Raw genomic sequence first — 21,219 nt, 5'->3', positions numbered from 1 at the left:
TACGATACGTTTGACAGAAGACAGGTGTGAGGGCAGTAGGTCCATAAATGTATCCAAGGTGTTGTGGACTGTGGCTCCGGGTAGACAGAGTGCAATTGCATTAGCGAAGCCATGTTCATCATTATAGAGTCACCAATGATTAAAATAGTGTGTGGAAAGGGGGCGGGGAGAGGGTGCGTATGAACTGCGGGACATGACAGGGGATGCTCAGTTTCATCCTCAGGTGGAAAGTGGTAAAGGAGACGGCCTCAGACTTGGAGAGGAATTTGTTGCCTGAGGCTCGGCTCAAGGAAGACCTCCTCCATGCCTACTTGCAGCCTCCTTTTCCATCCTACCTCGGTCCAGACCTGCACGACTAGCCATCCGTCCAACGCTGGCCACACGTAGAGAAGTGCGCAGTGGCGGCAGCAGGAGCCACAGTGGGGTCATCACCCGGTGCAGCCAGGGCAGCAGGGGCCTCAACGGGATGGACCAGAGAGCCATCCACCAGGACCGAGTAGTGGCTGAAGAGAGTTATTAGTTGAGGAGACACCTCATTCAACTGAATAATGCAGCCAGGGCATACCACCTCAGTCCAGGACAGCTGGGTCCATGGGTTGGCTTGATATGGGGTGGAGGTGTCTACTGGACCCTTGGCTCTGGTTCCAGTGGGAGCCCCTGGATGATCAGGTGGAATCAGGATGACCCTTCAGTGGAGTAGTGGCATCCAGGTCCAATATAGCAGTGGTGGTGCCCGCTGCCCGAACAACCGTAACCAGCTCACGCTCGGAGAGTTGGCCACTCTCCTCCTCGGCGGCTAGTAGAAGTAAAAGTATCCAAAAGGAAAATATGGAGAGAGAGTTCTTGCCCATCTCTTACAAAGTAAAATGTTTGTTTGAGAAACTTTTCATTTTATTTAACGACTCAGGTGAGGTCAACCATGGTGAATATCCCAAAATAACTGTTCAGAAACAGCATTCCTTTGAAGTTTGAAGAGTAGTTAGGTAGGCTAAAGATAGTTTAGCATTTTAAAGCCCTGATTCATGGTAAGTGCATAGAGACTACCACAACTGTTTCCAGGCAATCATTATGCTACTTGATGTTTGGTTAAAACTCATCATGAAATCAATAGCAATAAGTATATTTTAGCATGTTGCAGCCCAGATTCAGGGTCATAGAGACTACCATAAGACAAACAGCCAAAATAAATAAATGGCTTAGTAAATAAATCAATGTCCCATTAAATGCACCAAAAATATTTTTGAACAAAAAAGTAGAAATTCATTTATAAAATATATTGATATTTCTGCTTTAATTTGCCTCTGTATTTAAATACCTTTATAGTTCAACTTATTTCTACTAACTGACTTTGCCATTTAATCTTCCATTTTATTAATTAATTTATTCATTTTTAAACTCATTTATTTATTTACTTATTTATATCAATATTTTTCTCCCCCCATTTATCTCCATTTTTTCCCACAAATGTATTTATTTTTGTATTTTCCTTATGCATTTCTTTGTGCTTCATTACAGAATGAGGGGGGCTGTCAATCAGAGTGTGTTATTTGGATGAGTTGTGTGATGACCCTGTCCAGTTTGTTGTGTGTTAGCCTATTTCTGTGCAGGTGATTGAGGTGTGTCAGGAGGAGATGCCTCACCTGAAACTGATCCACATCAGGGCTCCTGCTCCCTATATAACCTGGCTATCAAGTCATCTCGGTCTCTCTCTCCTTCCCAGCATGCAGGGCTTTTGTTTGGTTATGTTTGGTTAGATTTATGTGCTACACTGCACTACACTTAAACACACACACCCAAACACTTCAAACACCACTGATAATACTGACCTACATACTTTATTTTATTTTTTGTATATAGTTGTTTAGTTGGTACAATAAACTCTTTTGTTAATCAAGTGAAATCTCAGTGTGGTCTCCCATATTTTGTCTGAACCCAGAGCTGGTTCATGACAAAGTGGGGGCTCGTCAGCTAAATGGACTAGTGGCTTTTGGCTTGGTCAATTTCAGTGGGGGACTCACACAGATATTTGTCCTGCTGTTTTGTAAGGAGAGTTTGCATCAGTCCATTGTAACCTTCAAACATTTTGTTTTTCATCAATGCTGGTCATTTATATGGCATTTTGTTTTGGAGTTATGTTCCCCTGGTAGGTTAAGACGGTGGGTTCTGTTAAAGGATAACTACCGTTTTTTACAACTGGACCTTATTTCTAGCAAAATATATGATCATTTACTCACCCAGATAACTTTGGTGTCATTTGGCGTCGTTCGGACGAAATTAGATCCAGTGTAGCGCCGATATATCCATATAATGCGAGTGACGGGGCAGCGACACACAGCCTCTATATAACACATTATCTGCCACGAAACTAGTTCATTTCACCAATATTTTGTCATGATACGCTCGTGCTATTCCCCTCTGAGTCCGGGCTCGTCTGTTGTCAACATCCGGGGTCAAACTAGCAGTAGCAGCTACAGGTAAACAAGCCGGGCTGTCGCGGGTGCGCGCGCAGCTCAGAGACGACATCCTCCAGGTCAGAGGTAGTAGATCAACCTACAGACCCCGGATGTTGACAACGGACAAGCCCGGACTCAGAGGGGAATAGCACTAGCGCATCATAACAAAATATTGGTGAAATGAACTAGTTTCGTGGCAGATAATGCTCATAGAGGCTGCGCTTCGGTGCCCACTTCACTCGCATTATATGGATATACGCGGCGCTACACTGGATAGAATTTCGTCCGAACGACGCCAAATGAACAACCCATGTGGCTAATCTATAGATTTTTACAGGCTAACGGCCTCCAGGGGGCGCTCTAGCAGGAAGCGCAAGAGCGAGACAGAGAGGTGGAAGAGATAATGCGCCGAGGCATGCACACACCATAGACATGTATGGCACACACCCTCATCATAGAAAACACACGAAGAAATGCATAAGCACAAGTACAAATTCGCCTCGAGACGAAAGTGACATTGAGAGCGACAACGAAAGAGAGACTGAGAAAGTGTGTGACGAAGTCATTCTGAGGCTGTTCAACTCCGACACGGAAGAAGACGACTTCAGTGGTTTTGGTGCGCAGGAGGAAGATGAAGATAGCGATCAATGACTTTTCTGGTAGGCTGGTTATTTTTTTAACCAGCCGTGTTACTGCTGTGTTACTGCCATGTAACTGCTGTGTTACTGCCGTGTTACAGGCACTGTTTGGAAAAAAGCATCTATTTAATTAAAAATTTAAAAAATCTTTTTGTGTACCATATTTCTGTGTAAATATCTCATGTTACAACGTGGACACCTGCTGCTTATAGACAAGTGCGGCCTATATATGTACACTTTTCTTTTTCATAGTTGGTGCGGCTTATATTCAGGTGCGCTCAATAGTCTGGAAATTACGGTAAATGATCATATATTTTGCTAGAAATAAGGTCCAGGTTGTAAAAAACGGTAGTTATCCCTTCAGGGAACTTGCTGTGTTCTCATCGATAGTGTGGTGGTGAAAGTGAGCAGAGCTGATTCATATAATGCTTTCAGCTCAGGAAGACCTCAGTGGCTTCTGGAGGGTCACTGGTTTAACCAGTTGCTTTTCTACCCACTGATTTAGAGTCTATAATAACCACTCGCAAGTAACCACTCGAAGACTAGGGTTGAGGTAGTTAGTTTGGGTGAGATAGTTGGGGGATTGAACTCAGTTTTTTTTGTGTGCCATTTTTTTATTTGAAGTTGGACCATGCACTGTTGACTGTCCTCTAATTTTGGCTAAGTGAACAAAATGGGATCTTTAGAAGAGTGATTCTAGTCAGAGATGTAATTACTGCCAGCAGCCAGGACACTGGAAAAATGAATGTCCTGCTCTTAAAGCAAAAGCTAGGTTCTCAGGTAGGGCACAAGTAAAACCTGTTGCATTGGCTGCCCCTGTGACTTCTGTAGCACAGTTAGCATTTAAAATTGAGTGCCACTTTGATAGTTTGGGTCCTGCTGTAAGTGAATTTGAGGAAAAATGGTTGGTCAGTTGGTCGGATTGGTGGTTGGTTGGTTTGTTGATGGTTGGTTGGTTTGATGATGGTTGGTTGGTTGGTTGGTTTGTTGATGTTTGGTTGGTTTGATGATGGTTGGTTGGTTTGATGATGGTTAGTCAGCAGGATTACACAAAGACTAAACAGGTTGCCTCTACACTTGGGTCGGGGATGGGTCTCGGCCCAGTGTGGACCTCATTGACTTTTGGTGCTGATCTAGAGAAAGAGGCCCTGGCTTTAATTTCGGGGTTACAACATTGTGGTGTTTACATCGGTACACTGATTACAATCCCCTTACTTTTTTGCGCTTATTGCAAAATCCAAACCAACGGTTAATGAGGTGACCGTTATTTTTGCAACCATACAATCTGGATATTCGCCATATAAAAGGCTCTGAAAATGTAATGGCTGACGGTTTATCTCATGCGTTCTAGTCAGTTATCACATTACTGTACTTGCCTATTTTTGCCTTCATCCATCTGTCTTGGTTTGTCGTGCTCTCTTTAAATTCTTCTATAGGTATCAAGTTGCTGAGGGGTTGAGATGAGGAACTTGGAGGGATTAGTATAGGGTATGTAGAATAAAAATGGGTAATCAGTACATGTAATATGATTCGTCTTCCACAACAGAAAAGTAAACATATCGTAGTATTTATGGCGTAGTACCTGGTGGGTCTCCACTCTTATGGGGGGGGGGGTTTCGTTGTTTGGTTATGTTTGGTTAGATTTATTTGCTACACTGCACTACACTTACACACACACACACACACACACACACACACACACACACACACACACACACACACACACACACACACACACACACACACACACACACACACACACACACACACACACACACTTCAAACACCACTGATAATACTGACCTACATACTTTATTTTATTTTTGTTTATAGTTATTTATAGTTATTTAGTACAATAAACTCCTCTGTTAATCAATTGAAATCTCAGTGTGGTCTCCCATACTTTGTCTGAACCCAGATCTGGTTCATGACAGTTGCAACCTTTACAATTACTTAATAAATGTTTTATGAACCATGTTGTTGTTTCTTGCATCTATCTATCTATCTATCTATCTATCTATCTATCTATCTATCTATCTATGTTATTTTTAGCATATAGTTAAGTTTAAATAAGTTTCATAAATGTAAATAAAAATTGGCCACATTTGTGACTTATCTTCTTTATTTTCATCTATGTGCTGGTGCTGATTATTGGTCCTTTCAAAATGCAGAGAAATGTATAGATTTATACTCCAGTCTTTAAAATGTTCTCGATGTATGGGTGGGGGTGGGGGGGCAGGACTTCAGTATTTCTAAAATCCTGGCTACAGCCCCAGAGCGGATTGTCTCTGGATCTTTATTCACTGATGTTGGTGAAACTGGATCACACTGTATAGAGAAAATAACTTTTAGATTTACCTACAGAGTTTCCTGATGGACAGACAGCTTTAGCATTCTGTGTTGTTAGCTGTGCAGCGTTTATGACATATCAGTTGACCCTGCTTGGACTCAGAGCAACAGGAGTGTTGGTGTTTGGATACACTTCTAGCACAAGAGATTAATACAGCTGGGAGAAGGAGGGTTTTAGGCCCGTTACGGGGGGAGCCAGCAGGAAGAGTCACCTGATAAAACTGCTATGAACTAATGGCAGCTAACACTACCGTTATCAGCAGCTAGCTGTAACTTTAACAACATCAGTCACAGTTCAGTCAGAGCAGCAGAAGGACATTAGAAGCCAGATCAACTAAATATTTTCTCCACTTAATACGCTGCCGATCAACATCGTGGCCATGACAACTGTAAGCCTCCTCAGTGATCCCGAGACTGTCTCTGATAGCATCACTTCTTTTAACCCAGGGCTGTTTCGCCTACTTCCGCCCTACTGTGCCGTGATTGGCTTTGAAAGCCTAATTTGCATAATATAAATTAAATCCACAAAGAAATGTAAAAGGAAACCTATAATACCTCATTATCAAAAGATAATTATTCCATTGATGTAACCAAATTATTGTTTTATTGCAAATATTGTATTTTTTGCAGGTTACCATAATGTTACCAAAATATTACTATTCTATTACTGAAAAGTTTCGCCCCGTTGCCATCTTTAAATATCTGCCTATTATTACCCTTTGTTTTTGGCCCATTGTTACGTAATGTAAGTGTAATAGTAGATAGACCCATTGTTAACCCATAACAAACTTGTACCTGATTAATTCCTCACAGGATATCACTTTATTATAAACTCTTTATTATCAAACTATTATCCCACTACTGTCTTGTTATAACTGAGCTGTAATTTAAAGTGCTACCAGAACTTCCAGTGTCTTTACTAGTACACTGTTTTTATAGAGGATACACATTTGCATATTCCTTTACACATTCACAAATTTCAGTATGCATTTAGAGATTCTTTTACACATTTACACATGTGATTACACACACAAGGATTAAGATACAGTTACACAACTCTCCACACACATTTTAAATTTGTTTCACAACAATAATGGCTCAATAACTATGGACCGACCAAGGATCCACAAACAGCATTTCCACGAGCCATGGCTGCTGCCAGCGCGGAGGCATAACAATATGACAGACTTCCATAGTGAAATGTTGAAACTGAACTGTAGATGGTCAGTTTATACATTTCTACACAGTTCCATTTAATTCTGTTGCAGTATATCTGCCTGCTACGTTCTCACATTTATGGGCTACGCAGACAAAAACAATGAAGCGAGTCAGTGCTGTTGCTCCTTCTCCCTTATGGTCACTAATACCCTCCATAATTGGAAATCTCTCTTTATCTATCCACATGCTTCCAGGTCTTAGGCACTTTGAGGAGTATAGTGAACACTGCCAGACATGTTAACCGTGACAGAAATCCAGTAGAGCGGCTAGTGCTCCTCATTTGGAGCTGTATTTGTTGTAAACTAAACTTTCCATCATTGAAAGTACTGAAGTGAGCTAAGTGTTTGCCAAAAAATATCAAATGTAAGAATATCCCCTACTGGTTTGATATAAACTTTTCCTATGGTGTCCCAGTGATTAAAAATAAATAAACCAACCAACAAGTAGCTACACAAACAAGGATTGCAACTGAAAACACAGTAACCCCAGCGTCCCTGTTAATAAAGAAGATTCAGAGCCTTGCTGGAACATTCCTCACAACTCTGTCACTTAAACACACCTCCTGAAATATCCCTTGAGTCAGTGGGACAAACTTCACCTCAGTCCTGCCAGCACTATAGCACCCTTTAATTACACTGGGCTCTACACACACTACTAGCCCTGTGTATGCTCTGCAAGCCATTCCATGGGGTAACGTTTGCAGCCAGCAATATTTCAAAACTTCTGGATTTTCCTTTTTGCTAGGGCACTGATGCTAGTTACAAATGAACTCAAGACTGGGGCAGCACATGGTGCTGCTGTGAGTGCCCACAGTGTATTTCAAGTGTCCTGCATTGGCCATAAACCTTTAAGTTGGAGCATATGCAAACATGGGACTGAAAAATTGTAATGCCATTACTCCAAGAACAGGGATTTATGTAGTTGGATCTGTCTGTCAGAGAGGTGAACAGGAAAAAGAAAAGAGAGTGAGGTGGAGCGAGCTCCTTTAAAGGTGAATGTGTCTCAGTGTGATGATGCCAGACCTTGACATACATGGATACATACATAATTGATTATCAAGCTGAATCAGTGCTGGATACGCTGACTGGTGATTTTCATGTTTGTTGTTCTTAACAGTATTGTTGGTTACATATTGCTGTCCTTGCCCTTTTAGGCTGGACCTTTGTGGACATTTGTGGTCATACAGTAAAGGCGAGTCATTGCCTTACAACTATGCAAAAGTCCAAGGGGAGTTCTCTCCAAACACAAAGACTTCATACAGACTCAGGATGGGAGTGCATGTCTCAGGAGGATTAGCATCAGAAATGGACCAATCACAGGAGAGGTGCTTTATTTTCCCCCCTAAGTGCTTGTTACATGTTGCAATATTGTGCAGTTAATGGTACAAAAATCTGTCGCAAATTGATGAGGGTTTTTTTTTTTTATCTTATTTTTTTTACCATCAACAAGTGTTAGTAAATGACTAAAAGAGTATTTACAAGTATGAATTTTGTGTCAGCTGTGTTGGCTGAAAATGTTAGTGTATGTCCTTCTGAAATGTGAATGAACAGACAGGTAATGTGTAATGCTTTCACTTCAAACATCTTTTTATGTCTCTGCAAATTATTACTAAAAAAAGCATCAAAACATGGCGGTATACCAGAAGAGGAGGAATACTAAATGGATCTGAATTTTAGTGAACATGACGTGTCATATCTGGAGCAGACATTTCAAGACAAGGAGATACTTGAGCTTGAAACCAATGGTCACAATGTATTTATAAGGACATCAATACAAGTGGTATCAATCACTCTCTGAAAATAGGGTTGATGCTAGACTCTCACTTATTAAAAATAACAAACTTATGGATAATGTATTCTTCACCTCCGTCTTGTCTGCTACTTTCATATAAGAACACCTTGTGCATTATTGCTTGTATAAAAGTGGATAAAGGTGGCTGTGTAACAATAAAATATGAAATCAACGATATTAGCTCCACTTATTCCCTCTTAAGTACTGTGTCCCCTGGCATGTCATACCAAAAGCTGTTGTAATATCACTACAGCAACCCTGACATGATTATATTGCTCCCCAAGCCTGCTTTAATTGTTGAATGTTTAACATGCAAAATAACACTAAAAGCTAAATGAAGGCAACCTTAACTAGACCACATCCTGTCAGTAAAACTGTGCATCAAGAAATGCAACCACAGTTATTACTTAAGAAATGTAAGTAGGTTGAGTCTCTCCACAGGCCAAAATAATGTCATAATTTATTGTCCACTAAAAAATGCATTTTACGATAAAAAATAATAATTGTTTCTTTTTCAACCACAGTCCAGTTTAACTGAAACTGATTCTGCTCTATTACATCTTGTTGCTCATCTCAGTCACAGGGCTACCTGTGATGCAATTATAAATGCACAGCCTCAGGCACTACCTTCGCCAGACCTGTTGGACAGAAGCTGATGATGTACTAACAACTGTCTTTGGTAGCCAGTATTTTCCACTGAAGATACAGAGAGAGGAGCAGGCGGTGTCGATGATGGTTACTGCTGTAAGGAAAGGAGAGCTCTTTCATCCATCTGTGTTTTTTTTTCCTTAAAGCTTATTTTTGCATTTTTCACTCAGTTAATTATAGAAATCCTTGTGAGGCCACAAACAAACCAAAAAAAGTCTGGCAGGTCAAGAAACAAGAGCAGTAAGATGATTACACAGCTTGGAAATAAACCAAAAGTTTATCAGGAATATCAAAATATTTCATTTGGAGCTCAAACCAAAGTTAAGCACACAAGAAATACTATATATGTATTTATCTGCCTATACTGTACATATATATATACATACTGACAGACATATATATACATATGTATACATATTTACGTTCATATCTATAATAGATTACCATCTTGATGGTGTAACTCTGTGATCCTCCCCTCTCACCGACGTTACAGAGGGCAGAAACAACCGATGGGGGGCAGAGTGGCTGAGACAAAGATACCATTCACCCTATTACAAGACACACTACCATCAACATGATATTGAAGCTGATATTTTAAGGTGAAACAGTTACATAATGTTACTTTAAAGTGTGTTTGCTGATGATTTAGGTTCTTACATGAGTCAACAAATTATTTTTCAATTGGCATCCCTCCAAAGCCCCTGGGTCCCCAAATCACACCTGCTGAATGTGCAGAGACTAAGCAACTGACAGATAAGAGGAACATTCTGACACTAAGCTCTTCATCTGACTTCGTTCATCTGATATTTTGTAGATCTTGTGAGTAGTAAGTGGTGGGTTCCAATAATCAATCCAATTGGCCTTCATGGAGGAAATACAGAAAATGATGCAGCAGGCAAATCAAAGGTAATAAGCCATCCACTAACGAACACAGACCTAGTTTTATCATGGATGTCTCCTAGAACACGCATACCTTTATAAAAAAAACATGTATTAATACATGGCTTTTCACAAACAAAAGTCACAAAGTGCTTTACATGCTTTACAGTAAGAAAACAAGAGATGAAGTTACCACCTGTGCCACAAACATACTGTAATGATGATATTAACTAGAGAGGGCAAGTTCTGAAGAACTTGAGGTTGTGAATGCTGGCTGTGAAAAGCTGAAACCAAATGTGCATTGCTGGCTGTAAGAACGTTGAATAATGCCAAGAATATATGAAAAATTTGGAATATTTTAAGAATTGTTGAACTGAACTGGTGGTTTTAATTTATTCGAAGTGATAGAAACTACGAGAGTCTAATGAGCACTTTTTATGTGCGAGTGAACAGTTAAGAAAAGTGTGTGTGTTTGCATGCCTCCAGATATTTGCACAGCAATACAGCAGCTGATCACCACCCCTGTCATTTAAAAGCCCACCAAGCCAAAAGTGATTGCTTACAGAGCCACATGGTTCTGACCAGCACACATTTTACTACAAGCTGATGTTTAAATTATGTAGGTGACGTGAACATTGTGGGAATAGGAGCCAGTTAAGACAAGGTTTTTACAATGTTGAGCTGAGTCCTCCACTCAGGCTGTCAACATTCTGCCCCAGACACACCAATGTTAAAATCTGACAATGGCTGAAAAATGATGAATTTTTGAATTGTGACTCTATGAAAAGTATGAATGATGGAAAAGTCCTAATCTTTGTGAATGTTTCAAAGTTTGAATGGAGTTTCTATGTGAATGTATGAAGACTGGCAAGAGTTTGAAAATGAGTGGGTTTGAAGGGATTTATAACTAAGCCTCACAGATAGTTGAATATTTTGAAAGGTTTTAATGGGATTTGAAAGATAAATAGTCCCTTTAATGTACACAAGATGTGAAATATTTAAACGTTTCAATGGTGTTTCTAGCTGAAAGCATGAATGAGCAGTTAAGAGTTGAAAATGCCTGACAACGTGTGAAAATGTGGGATTTTTTAACATTCATTCATTTTATGGGATTTTTTTTCCGCAGAAAACATTAAATATTTTGGTTTGAAAGATATCATGAAAAGATATGTTGTAATTAAGCTGAATATTTGAATATTTGAATGAAGTTTCTATGTTGAAAAATGTCGTTTCATTTCATTTTTCCCCAATGCTTATTTCCATTACCATTAACAATTCAATCTTTACAAATGCTTTCAGTTTGAACATTTCCATTTCAGCTTTTGGATTTTAAATTTAGGTCAGATTATCATTTTACATTTTAACTTTGTTTTTTCAATTTACTCTTTCTTTTTAAGTTTATTTATGACATGAATACTCCTAGTTGTGAAAAAATATTCTCTTTTTAATGCATTTGTTTTACTTTTAATTTCTATTTGGACTATTTGGAAAAATATCTTCCATATAGAGGATGCTCTATCATATTTATATCTAAACAATCAGCGGACTAATGGTTACTTCTAATCATTGAACCATGTTTGTTTAGTTAACTCCGTGACATACCTGAGGTGGATGAGGAAACAAGACTTGAACTCTGAGCTTCACAATCATTGAAAATCCAGCACTGAGCTTCCCACTGAATTGTTTTTTTGTTTTTTGTTTTGCTTTAAAAATGTAACTGCTGCGTCAATATCAGAAAATAACTATTTATTTCTCGAAGTAATTTATTTTTAGCAACACCACCGCTCACTCTCTTCACTCCATTGCTGCTCTGTCTCTCTCTGTCTCCCTCGTTGAGGTGTGGAGTCGGTGGCAACTCCTAATAGTGTTTTAATAAAAAGTGGACTCCAAATACTGCACAGTATGCCTCTAAATCAGAGTTCAATAATGATTAAAGCATCATCTTCAACCCTTTCACTGTCAGAGGACATCAGTGTGTGGGGAGGGGAGGCCATCAACACAGTGACCTATGTGCATTTGCTTACAGCTGAGTGTCAAAACCCGGAAGAAACTAAACATTTGCGAGGATCAATTTTGAAAGTCCAACGGCCAATGTGCAAACAGCACTGGACTGCCTTGACCCACCAACCACCCACACACCAGGTGTGAACCAGGTTAAGAGAGGTCTTAGTACAAATGACTTAATATAATGTTTATAAAAGGGGAAGAGTGACCCCTTGATGATTTATGACAATGTAGTTGCTTCTCTCCCCAAATGAATTTATAAACTAGGGAATGAATCTTTTCCTTATATATGGAGGGTGAAGTTAAAGAAATTGACACAATATCAATTTTCAGTATCGGGTCATTCCAAACCACCTCCTTTAGGCACATCCAGTTCAATTCATGGAATCTCTTGAAAAAAAAAAAATGTAAAAACCTCTTATAAAACCTATTATATTCAGCGGACCTTGCAAACTCATTTAGCTGTACTACCATTGCTTGAAGTTTAGCCCTTAGAGCTAAAATTGATCATTTTTGTGATTCTTAGTATGTGTATTCTCACATTATGCCTTATAAGCCTCAGTAACTGCTCATTTTTGCTGTATTGGGTTGATTTGTCCTGAACATTCTAGAAATACTAAGGATGATATGCAAAACATATTCATTTAAATTGTTGTTTCAGAAAGTTTGCAGTAATCAAAAGTCAGCAGCTAGCCCGTGGACCATCCTGCTAGTTCACCAAACTTTACAAACACAGCCAAGCAATAAGCAAACGCCTCAATTTAAGTGTGTAGCCATGCCATCCATAAAAAGCATAGATTCTCGTAATTCTATTAATGCAAACTATTTCAAGATAACACATCAGCAAACTACAATTACCAAACAAACAAACTAGCATGTACAAAGTTTTTCAATAAAAACCATCTTCTCTCATTTCCAAAAGGCCAGTAGATCCATTTCAGTAATACATTTAGTCCAAAACACAGTATTCCCTCATTAAACGGTGACAAAATGTAAAAAAATGCGATCACAGATGCTTTTTCATGCTCTTATAAAGCTCCCCTCATTTCACAGCAGACTCAAGTAGTAGTAATAGTAGTAGAAGTAGTAGTAGTAGTAGTAGTAGTAGTAGTAGTAGTAGTAGCAGTAGTAGTAGTAGTAGTAGTAGTAGTAGTAGTAGTAGGTGCAGTTACAGATCATCTGCAGGCTTTTTTTTTTTTTTGCATTAAAAAATTAAAGCAAGAAAACTAAATAAATAATTCAGTGTGTTCAAACTCCTATATATTAATGCCAGAAGTACCTACAGAACTTTTCAGCTGATAACCTATCAAAAGAGCCAATAACCATGCCTGTACTGCAAATGGTTCAACAAGTTTGAATTTACTTTGGGCTAGACTGGGATAGATGTTTTAGGATAATTTTACATGAAGGTTAATAACAATAAATCATTGTTCACCCAAGCATAGAATTGCTCATTTTCCAATATTAACATCTCCACTAGTTTTCACTTAACTGCAACCAAATTTTGATTCTGTTTGGTGTTAATATAGTTCTACCACATCTAGTAATTTGGTCCTGTGTAAAAAAAAATGCACATATTTTCCTAAAGATTATCTTAACTTCCTTCAAACATTTTTTTTTATGTCAAAGTGTTAATTTTCATTGTATTCTGTATAAATAATAAGTTACAAGATTTTATATTACTCCATTATTACTTTTTCATACTTTTCACTGGATGTAATATTACATTCAGCGGTTTTATTTAATGGGCAGATATTTGTTCTGTGTCAACTTGAGCCTGTTCTTCATTGGGTTCAGGTTTGTTGCATACTAGATGTCGTCATGTCTTTGTCTGTGACAAAACGTTAAACTTCGTACCTTCAATCAATACACGCATTACTTAGGATATACATACTGTATATATATATATATATATATATATACAGTATAACACCATGGGCCCAATGCATGAACAAAACAAAGAAACAAACCAATCAATCTAGCTTTTTAAGTTTGACGTAAAGAAAGCACTTAACTGCCTTAACTGTGTCTGTCTCCCCGCAAATAAATCACCTCTTCTAGGGTCATGAAGGTCTGAGTTTGAATCCCCGTGTGTCCAAGTCATGATTTGCTCATGATTGTTTCCAAGCGCTTCTTGTCAATGGAATAAGAAACAAGCATTTGGATGCTTGCAATTAGATTTGATCCTGATTGTTGACATTTGCTGCTATATTTAGTGGGAATAGATATATAAATCTAATCATTATTTCCATTCCATGTTTCCATTTTTTGGCACCCTTCACCCAACAGAAACTATTCAATTATCAAAATGTTCAGCTCTTTTAGGTCTGCTTGTATTCAACTATTTATACCTCTTGTACTGTAAATATTAAGCTTTTTTCAACTAAATTTAACCACAGAGAATGAATGGGAGGCACATGATCACAAGGTTGACGGTTTTGAATCTCACCTCTGGCTACTATTATAACCCTTACTATGACTAGTATAACTACTACCATCGCTACTCCTACTACAGCCTTTATACTAGTACTACTTGTACTACTTGTACTACTGCTACTGTATTACTGCTAAACTACTGCTACAACTGCTGCTGGGTGACACTTTCCAAAATGCTGACTGCAAAATAACAACACAATAAGTGAAATTGGCAAAGAACCTAAAGAACAATGTTTTACTCTAAAGCAAAGAGGACCAGATTTGATAATGTGAAATACCTGAGGCCCGAACCACTTCCTGTCATACTGTACATTTGGACCATGATAAGTCATATTAAGGCACTGCATTATAACCGTTATTCTGGGTGCATTAACAATTGTAAGTTTGTTATTCTGGACCTGCCTTTGTTCAACAGGTACATACAGGTACATGATGACATGGCTTTTTCACATGTTAACAATCAGACACGTGTTGGCGTGCATGTGCCCCAGAAACTGGTTCAGTTCCATCTACCTCAGTATGTCTTACACACAGGAACCATCAGGCAGACACAGCAGCTGTTGGTTTGTCACAGTAGACACTCACAGTGTCTCTACAGTGCATCTGTGCACACTCTGCGAGAGCCTCACCTTCATCTGCAGCCCTCCTGAGAGGGGCTTCTCCAAGCTCTTTCATCATCTTGATGTGTCTGAGTGCCTTGAATCATTCAGTTTCTAACATGCTAGATGGCAGATGCTGCATCTAGCATGTATTATTTCTAATTAGATACTACAGCTGGAGACATGACAGAAAATGGGGAGAGAGAGGGAACGACACATGGCTCAGAACTGAACCCGGGTTGCTGCAAACGACTTTTGTACATGGGGCACGCGCTCTCCCAGATGACCGGGGCACCACGCATCTGGCACTTTTACGCACATGCCAAACTGTCATCTCTAATCCCATCATTATGGATTAGTGGGCTGCCTGGGGGACCATTACAGTTCGTAATCACTGTCCCACCCTTCAGCAGTGGCTGTGCTGTGTGGAGGGAGTGTAATGTCAGTTGGCTACTTTTTTCAACACGATGCCTTGTCCTACCTTAGAATGCCTCACTGGGGTTGTGAGCCCTGGTGTCACAGTGGGTATTGACTACATCAGCTTCGCCCTTAACCCGTTGCGACAGTTCTAGAGGGTGAGTCTGGAGTTACGTATCTATAGGTGTAGACATAGCCCTCTAAGACCCAGGCCCTGAGCTCCACCGGCATTAGCTGAAGAAAATGCTGTATTTCAGGAGCAGAGCTCAGGTGACTGAGTGATTTTATACTGTAGGAGCAGATCTGAGGGGGCTGCTGCAGGGGCACAAGGGCAAGAAAGAAAATCTTCATGACTGCACATGCACGCAGGGATAAACCCCATAGTGACAGCTCTTAGAGGGCTACACTTTAGACTCAAGTTGGAACACTTAACTAATGTTGTGAGATTGAACCCTGTTAATGACGGCACTGAGTAGAGTTGAAGGTCAAAGTAAAACAGACACACACAAGTGCTCCAAATCTCCTGGCTGAGGCTGCAAAACACAGTTCTGATAAACCCCTCTTTCTTTCTCTGGTTTAACTGTTAGCCACCTCAAGGCTTCATTCACAATTAAAAACTGCATGTATCTCACAAACAAACAAGCAATCATACAAAAACAACACTTCAGGTGAGTGTAAGTCACCTCACCTGAGGATACAAAGGTCCTGATTCACACAATATTGGTTTAAAGGACACTATATAATTGAGCCTGGCTGGGAGATGTGGTTGAGGCCACACCCACAGGAGGGACTTCACTATTTGTTCAATGATACACATCTGAATTAACTTGATGCCTCTGAACCTGATGAAGTGCCAACCGGGAGATGAAATGTTGCACTCCTGCTAAATGAACTACGGAAAAACTAAACTGAAAAGGAGCATTCTATAGTATTTGAGTTCTTGTGGAACAGATAGTAACTGAACACACAGGTGAATTATGCCCCAATATAGCAGGTGCTGAAGGAAACTAATGATGGCCTGTCTCTCTCTGCTAATACTGCTCAGCTTCTACTGAAAGGCTTTACAATCTCTTCTGACACCTTCAAACCTCTCAGTTAAGCGCCTGACATGCCTGGAATACTAATTTCTTGCCATCAGGTGCACTTTGCAGCTCTGCAGCACTTAGCATGTATAATATATGCTAATTTATACAACAGCCACTGCTGTTATATGAGGTGATGTAATCAGGAGCTGCTATGACCAGAAGACCGTAGCCAACAAGCTGCTTATCAGGACTGACGAACCAACCTAGAAGCAGCCCTGGCAAACATTCGTTCTCATTTGGTTTCAATTTCAAAAGGAAGAGAAGTGTCACCAAATCACCAGTGTAGTGTAGAAGTCATGTACATGTGCACATTCTCATAAGACTAGAGCGTAGTTTTATACTGTACACTTAGTCCAACTATTGCTATTAAAATATGTTGCATGATAATAGGTTTTAAATTAGTTGATTATGTAAAAATCATTATTGTTAGCCGAGGTCTCACTTTGTCTCCCAAAAGAAGTTGTTCTGAATGTCATCAGGATACACTGCACTTTCTGTATGTCTGGGAAAGCTAATGGAACATTTTACAGTGGCTTATTTTCTGCTCAAGAACATTTTAAATCTAGGTCCACATAGATGTCCCTCCAGCCCTTCTGACAGACTGCCATCCGTCCTAAATATAGCACAGATTGAGAATATGACAGTGTTGAATGTATGTATGTAATCATCACTCACAGCTTTAGGCCACATATGGAGAGAGTGCATCCCACTTTGCTAATTTGCTCTTTGACTGCCAATTTTTCCAAACAATTTCAAGCATCTGACCCATGTGCTCCAGCATGCAGGACGTTACATAAGACTGTCTGAGTGATGAAGGGTGCGGGTGGAGTGAGGACAAACAAAAGCACAGATGCCCATCACCAGTTTTGTTCCTCAGTGCCAGCTCCGGCTGCAGGAGCAGTCCACTGAAGCTGCTGCCGCTAACAAATGTTATCAGTCTATTAATATGTATATTTTTTCAATTATTAATTGAGTCTTTGCTCTGACAGATGCCCGACTATTAACACTGCCCAAAGTGAGATCTTCACAGTGCTTACTTTGAGCAAAACAAACATTCAGTTGATTCATCCATTTTTTTAACTGACAAAAAATCTATCAGAAAATATTCTGGCAGCCAATTCATTATTTTTCAAGCAAGTACAACAAGGTCACAGGATAGAGTGTGTGAACTTGAGAAGTTATTCTCGCCCACTGGGACTGAAGAGATTCTACAGTGGAAGTGACCGGATAAAATCCATGTGATGTGTTTCAGGGGACAGTGCATTCAGAAGTGAAGCTGAAGCTCCTGCGAGGCTTCAGCAGTCTGAGTCAGAAACATCAAGTGATTATCTTCCAGAGTTGGTCTGTTAATGCAACATCCTCTGTGTCCACCTGCAGCGGTGACAGGTCCGGGAAGCAAAAAGGGAACTTGCTACTTTTGGAAGATATGCAGTTGATTTGTGTAACTCAGTCTGCTGAAGCTTCATATAAGAACAAAAACTGCCATACTTACAACTCTTTAAATGGAGGCTACGCAGAGACAAGTGAGTATTAGTATAGGACACTTTGTGTTTATCCTTTAATTGTTAGGTTTTGCAGTTGTTCTTGTCTTCTGTGCTCCTCAGAGAAGTCTTTGGGGTTTGAAGACGTCAGCTTATGAATTTGTGATGGACATTTTTCTCTGGTTTCTGACATGTCCTACACCAAACACTGTCAACAACTGTCACAATATCGACCACGAACCCAAACCAACCCCCTGACACACGACATGATGAACCATCTGACTGGTCTACACTGAAACAGTCTTACCTTCGATGTCATAAATGTTGAGGAGGATGTCTTCAGTGTCCAGGCGACCCCCCTGAGAAAAAGCATATGTTTTAATGTTAAAGTCAGCCATCAGGTGATAGACTCCCTCCAGAGTGAAGTAACAGTTCCGCTCCTCCTTGTCGTCTTCGTAGACCAGCAGCGCGCTCTTCCAGGTGAAGTGCTCGAACATCGCGGTGAAGGTCTCTGCCATTTTCACGTAGGACGGAGCGATGCGGGTCAGGTGGGAGTACTCGGTGTTCTTGTTGCTGAAGCCGGCGGCCAGGGCACCTGCTGAGATCACCGGGATGTTCCAGTGGGATGCCAGCCTTACCACCGCCGCCGCCTCGTACTCGCACACCGGACCCAGAATCAGATCGGGCTTATCGAGCCCGCAATACCTGTCCGCCAACAGAAACAGAGCATCATTAGCACAGCTGGAGTTTTCAAACTGGATGTTGAAGCGGAGCCCGGAGTACTGTCCTCCGTCTGTCTTCAGCCTCTGCTGCGCGTAACGGATCGCTGGTGCGACTCTTGTGTATGAAAAAAGGTAAGAGTTATTTTGTGGCACGAATACCAACACGTCTATCTCCTCGGTGATGGTGTTTGTCATGACTGGGCTCAGGACCGTCAGAAAGTACACACACAGTGTGCTGAAATATGGCATGCTGCGACTTTTCCAAAGCCCACTTCAGATAAATCAAAGTGTTGGAGAGATGTTCTTCAAATGTTTCTTTCCCCAAGTTGGCTCCACTTGGTAGTGCACATGCAGCTGCCGGCAGAAAGCGCTCCGCTGTGGGTGAGTGGCTTAATGGTAAATAATTGTTTTTATCTTTTAAAGAAGCGAATCTGCCAAAAGGTGTGTGTTTTATTCTGCATGGAGAGTTTCTTTCGAAGACTCCTAAACCTGCTCAAAATATTCTCTCAACAGTTGATCCTGCCAAGCTCGACGATTCCTCCAGCTCAGCTCAGCCAGCAGCCACCACACACGCTGGCTCCGGCCTGGAGTTTTGAAGCATCTTTTCAGGATTATTCCTGCGTCATCGGAGCGGTGCCCACCTCCTTCTTAAAGCTACACTGCTGATGGTTTCACAATGAGCCACTTCAACGCAGCACGACTGTATGCAGTTAGCGGGAATTATGGTTCTGTAGGCTTGAAACAACCACCAGAATACACGACCTCCCTGTGTGGCTTTCAAAGAATCATTTATTCAAGACGCACATCTGCCAGACACTCTGAGCACCACCGTGAGAGAGCCTGCCACATGCACACTGTAGACACTGAATGGCTAATGCACAAACATGGATTAGGTATATTAAAAAATGTTTTGAATTTGTAAAATAATTATGATTATGGCCAATTTGTCCCTATCAATTTATAAAAGCATCATGTGTCTAACCCTAACCCCTGTTAAATCGGACACGCTGAAGACTTTTTCTTCCCCGAGTCCTCATGTCCCCACAGCTTTTCAACACAAAGTGACGCTCTTGGATATGTGCTTCTATTTTTTGCCATGTGAACACTTGAACAGGGACAGTTCAACAAATAACCTCCTTGGCAGAAGAAAAGTGCTTACAAGGTATTAAATATGCGCTGTTGAATTTTGTCTCCACACAAGAACTACAGTGGTGATGGTGTCTACATACATTCTACTCCAGTTTTTTTGCAACAGAAATAACATCCATAATGTGTGGACTGTGATATAATGTAAGGAGTGTGGCTAATGTGATGAAAAGACAATCATTCAGAGCTGATGGAGGACTATTTTATATTCAAAACATAGATGTGTGATGGCAGATCTCTTGGAGGGTTAGATTTACTCTAAATTCCAGAATTGTCTCCACAGATTGATGTTGATGTTTTGAAACTCAACAGCTCACTTTTGATTTCGAGTGTGTAGAATTAACCTGCAAACATTTTGACACTGAGTTTACTGTTTATTCCTGAACACAAACTCCAAATGTTATTATGATTCTACTGAAGATGTAAAAATATGAAAAGTCCGTACACTAATAATCAACCTCTTATATTGTCTGGAGGAGTAGGTATTCAGATTCTATACTTGCCTCTAAAAGCAGCAATACAACAATGTGCACTGTATCTAATCATATTGTGTCAACAATGCATCAAATGATGGTGGTTGTGTCCAAAATCACACATTGACTTCTTCCTACTCATTACCTGGGGACTTCTATAGCTGACTATAAAGTGAGCTCATTTATGACCACTGAGGTCCCCCTCCAGCATGTGTGATGGTATATAATGCTTGGTTAGTGACCATCAGTTGTATACTACCTTTCAGGATACATTGTGGGATACTTTGAGTCAACTGTAAAGGGTATAAATTATTTCACTATACATTCGGACGGCACTACAAAATGATGATCTGACTATGTATTCCACTATATAGTGGTCTGTGTGTAATGTGAGAGGGACCAATCCACAGAAATGATTAGCAGCACGCAGTTCTCCTGATCTCTGCCAACCAACTGGTATCCAGCAGCAGCAGCAGTTGAATTCAGTAGAAAAAAAGCTCTGATTAACTCTCTGTGCACCACCTACTCAGAACAACACAGCAGGTAGACACAGTTCTAAACTATCTGGAGAACATTTAGCAGCTGAAGAGATATTTTCCTCAGGAGTTGGTGGACACCAAACCAGAGCTAAAAGGACAGTGAGTATTAGACTTGGAGTCATAAACATGACTCCAAATGAATGATATTGTTGTTCTCCGACCACTGGCTGTTGGCTCACATGTTCACCATGACAACAACTTGTCATGCTGCCCCCAAGTGGCCAAAGAATTCAATCAATGCAGCTTCATAAAGTCAAAATCTAGAAGAAGTGAATGAGAGCATCTTTATTGTTCAGGAACAGTTGATTGTATTTAAGAGGTTGTTTTGTGTGTTAAATCTG

At 40.2% G+C, this 21,219-nt stretch overlaps 1 protein-coding gene across 1 annotated transcript in view; it reads right to left on the bottom strand.

The window, feature by feature from the left end:
* The window catches only part of npr3 (natriuretic peptide receptor 3), a 32,237-nt gene extending 13,002 nt beyond the window's left edge, over window positions 1-19,235 (bottom strand). The window contains exon 1 of the mRNA XM_084359872.1: window positions 18,306-19,235. Within this exon, the coding sequence (XP_084215998.1) occupies window positions 18,306-18,969 (664 nt within the window). The 5' untranslated portion in view covers window positions 18,970-19,235. The remainder of the gene's footprint in view (window positions 1-18,305) is intronic.
* Between the last annotated feature and the right edge of the window lie 1,984 nt (window positions 19,236-21,219).

This window comes from Pagrus pagrus (assembly GCF_965226575.1).
Source record: "Pagrus pagrus genome assembly, chromosome: 8".
In the NCBI taxonomy this organism is placed as follows: Eukaryota; Metazoa; Chordata; class Actinopteri; order Spariformes; family Sparidae; genus Pagrus; species Pagrus pagrus.
The sequence above is the reverse complement of the archived record's forward strand: the minus strand, read 5'-3'. Positions and strand labels throughout refer to the sequence as shown.